This window comes from Thecamonas trahens (assembly GCF_000142905.1).
Source record: "Thecamonas trahens ATCC 50062 unplaced genomic scaffold supercont1.27, whole genome shotgun sequence".
Taxonomy (NCBI): Eukaryota; order Apusomonadida; family Apusomonadidae; genus Thecamonas; species Thecamonas trahens.
The window spans coordinates 311,050-313,152 of record NW_013657653.1 but is presented as its reverse complement, the minus strand read 5'-3'; the positions used below and the strand labels follow the sequence as shown (position 1 = coordinate 313,152).

General features: G+C 62.4%; 1 protein-coding gene across 1 annotated transcript in view; it reads left to right on the top strand.

Moving 5' to 3' along the window:
• Positions 1-2,103, top strand: part of AMSG_05854 (ankyrin domain-containing protein) — a gene marked incomplete at both ends in the record, with an annotated part of 4,150 nt that overhangs the window by 850 nt on the left and 1,197 nt on the right. The window contains one exon of the mRNA XM_013901796.1: positions 187-2,090. Within this exon, the coding sequence (XP_013757250.1) occupies positions 187-2,090 (1,904 nt within the window). The remainder of the gene's footprint in view (positions 1-186; positions 2,091-2,103) is intronic.

The following is a 2,103-nucleotide window of genomic DNA, read 5'->3' as shown; positions in this document are numbered from 1 at the left end:
CTTCTCCGCTACTTTTGGCCGTATGCGCAGGTGTGGGTGCATTTTTTTGCCCGACACGCAGCTGGGTTCGGCCAATAGCGGCCTTTCTCTGCCGCTCACCATCTTGCCCGGGAGCTCATGGCCCGATCGCACTGGCGTACTTACAACTGTGGACCACCGCGAGGCGGGGGTACGCTTTGGGCTTAGGTCGATCTGGTGGTGGAGCTGGCCAAGCTCGAGCTGGAGGGCTCGCTTGACGCAACCAACAAGGACACGCCCAACTTTGAGGGCGTGACGCCGCTGATGGCAGCGACGCTCAAGGGCGACGTAGCGGCGGTGGAGGCGCTCATCGGAGTTGGGGCTTCGTTTCGGGCTGGAGATCGGCATGGGCAGACGCCACTGTATGCTGCTGCGGCGGCCGGGTGCACCGAGCTCGTCTCGCTGCTGATAGGCCAGTACCACGGGCGCGACACGCTGAGCCGGACCAAGTTTACACGGATCTCGCCGCTGCATGCAGCGTGTCTCGGTGGACACGCCGAGGTGGTGGAGCTCCTGCTTGCGACGGCGTCTGTGGACGTGACCGAGACGACCGCTACAGGAGCGACGCCGCTGCATTGCGCTGTGGTAGGCGGAAACGTGGATGTGGTGGTGCAAGTGCTTGCGGCAGGGGCAGACGCGGCGGCCAAGGCCAACTCGAGCGTTTCGCCGGCAGAGCTGGACCTGGTGGGCCTTGGGTTTAGCGGGGAGTATGTGGCGGCGGTGGCCAACGCGTTTGAGCACGCGGCCAAGACCTCGCAGCAGGCATCGATTCGGGAGGTTGTGGCGCGCAAGATGTCTGCCATTCTCAAGGACGAGACGCTGTACCTCAAGAACTGCCGAGACGTAATGGACAAGTTTGTGGCGCCGTTTACATCGTCGGAGAAAGGCTTTCCGCTCCCGCGCAACCTCACGGACAACTTTGTGGATGTGTCTGCCAAGCTGGAGGCGTTTATTGAGCTGCGTCGGGCGCTGCTCATCTCGCTCCGCAACTCGATCTTTGGTTTCGAGGGCGCCGAGTCGCTCGACCAGTACGCGCAGATTATTTCCGATGCGCTGATCAAGAACGCGGCGTTCCACACGGCGCTTCAGCGGTACGCCATGTCGATGTATACGGCGCTGGCACCGGTGACGACGACGGCGATGACCAAGGTCTCCAAGTTTCTGGACGTCTCGTACGAGCTCGCCTTTGTCGAGTCTGCGCTCCGGCTTCCTCTCGATGGTGTCAAAGTGTATCTGGAGATTTTCGAGTCGATGCGCGACGAGGCCATCACGCTCTACGACTTGCCGCCGGACTGCTCGCCGGCGTACGAGCAGATGCTCAACGACCTCGGCCAACTGCGTGCAGACATCACGCCGTTTGTGTCTAAGCTGCAGAACAAGTTTACCTGTGAACGGATCGAGTCGACCATCTCGGGCTCGTTTGACACGATTGTCGACGCTTCGCGCTCGCTCATTCTCGAGGGCTATCTCACAAAGTCACCGGGCTCGGGCTCGGGCCGCAACCAGCGGCGATACTGGTTCCTCTTTTCAGACATTCTCATCTATGCTGCGCCTGGCAAGAAAAAGGGCTACAACTATGACTTTAAGGGTCGGGTCGAGCTCATTTCGTCAGCGCTCCGCGACATTCCGGACACGGCGGTGACCAAGAACGCGTTTGAGATCATTTCTAAGCGCGGGAACTTTACCATTTACGCGCCAACGCCCGAGGAGAAGCGCAAGTGGTACACTGCGATTTCGAACACAACCAAGGCACTGCAGACGGTGACCATCAACAAGGCGCTCTCAGTCGAGCCCCTCGACCGGTCGCAGCCAGCCTCGTCATCGTCGTCTGCAGGTGATCCGATGGCGGCGACAATGGCGGCGACGCTAGCGTCAGCAGCCGCCGCAGCCGCGGCCACGCGCCAGTCACGGCGCGAAATGGACCGGTCTGCGGCACAGAACGCGGTCGACGGCGGTGTCCAGGCGGAGGAGCCAGGGTCGGCGCCGCCGGCGAGTCCAAGCCCGGCGCCGGCGTCCGGCGCCACGTCCCCGGCGCGGACGCCGTCAGCAAGCGAGTCGGGCGGGGGCGCGGGGTAGGAATTTAAG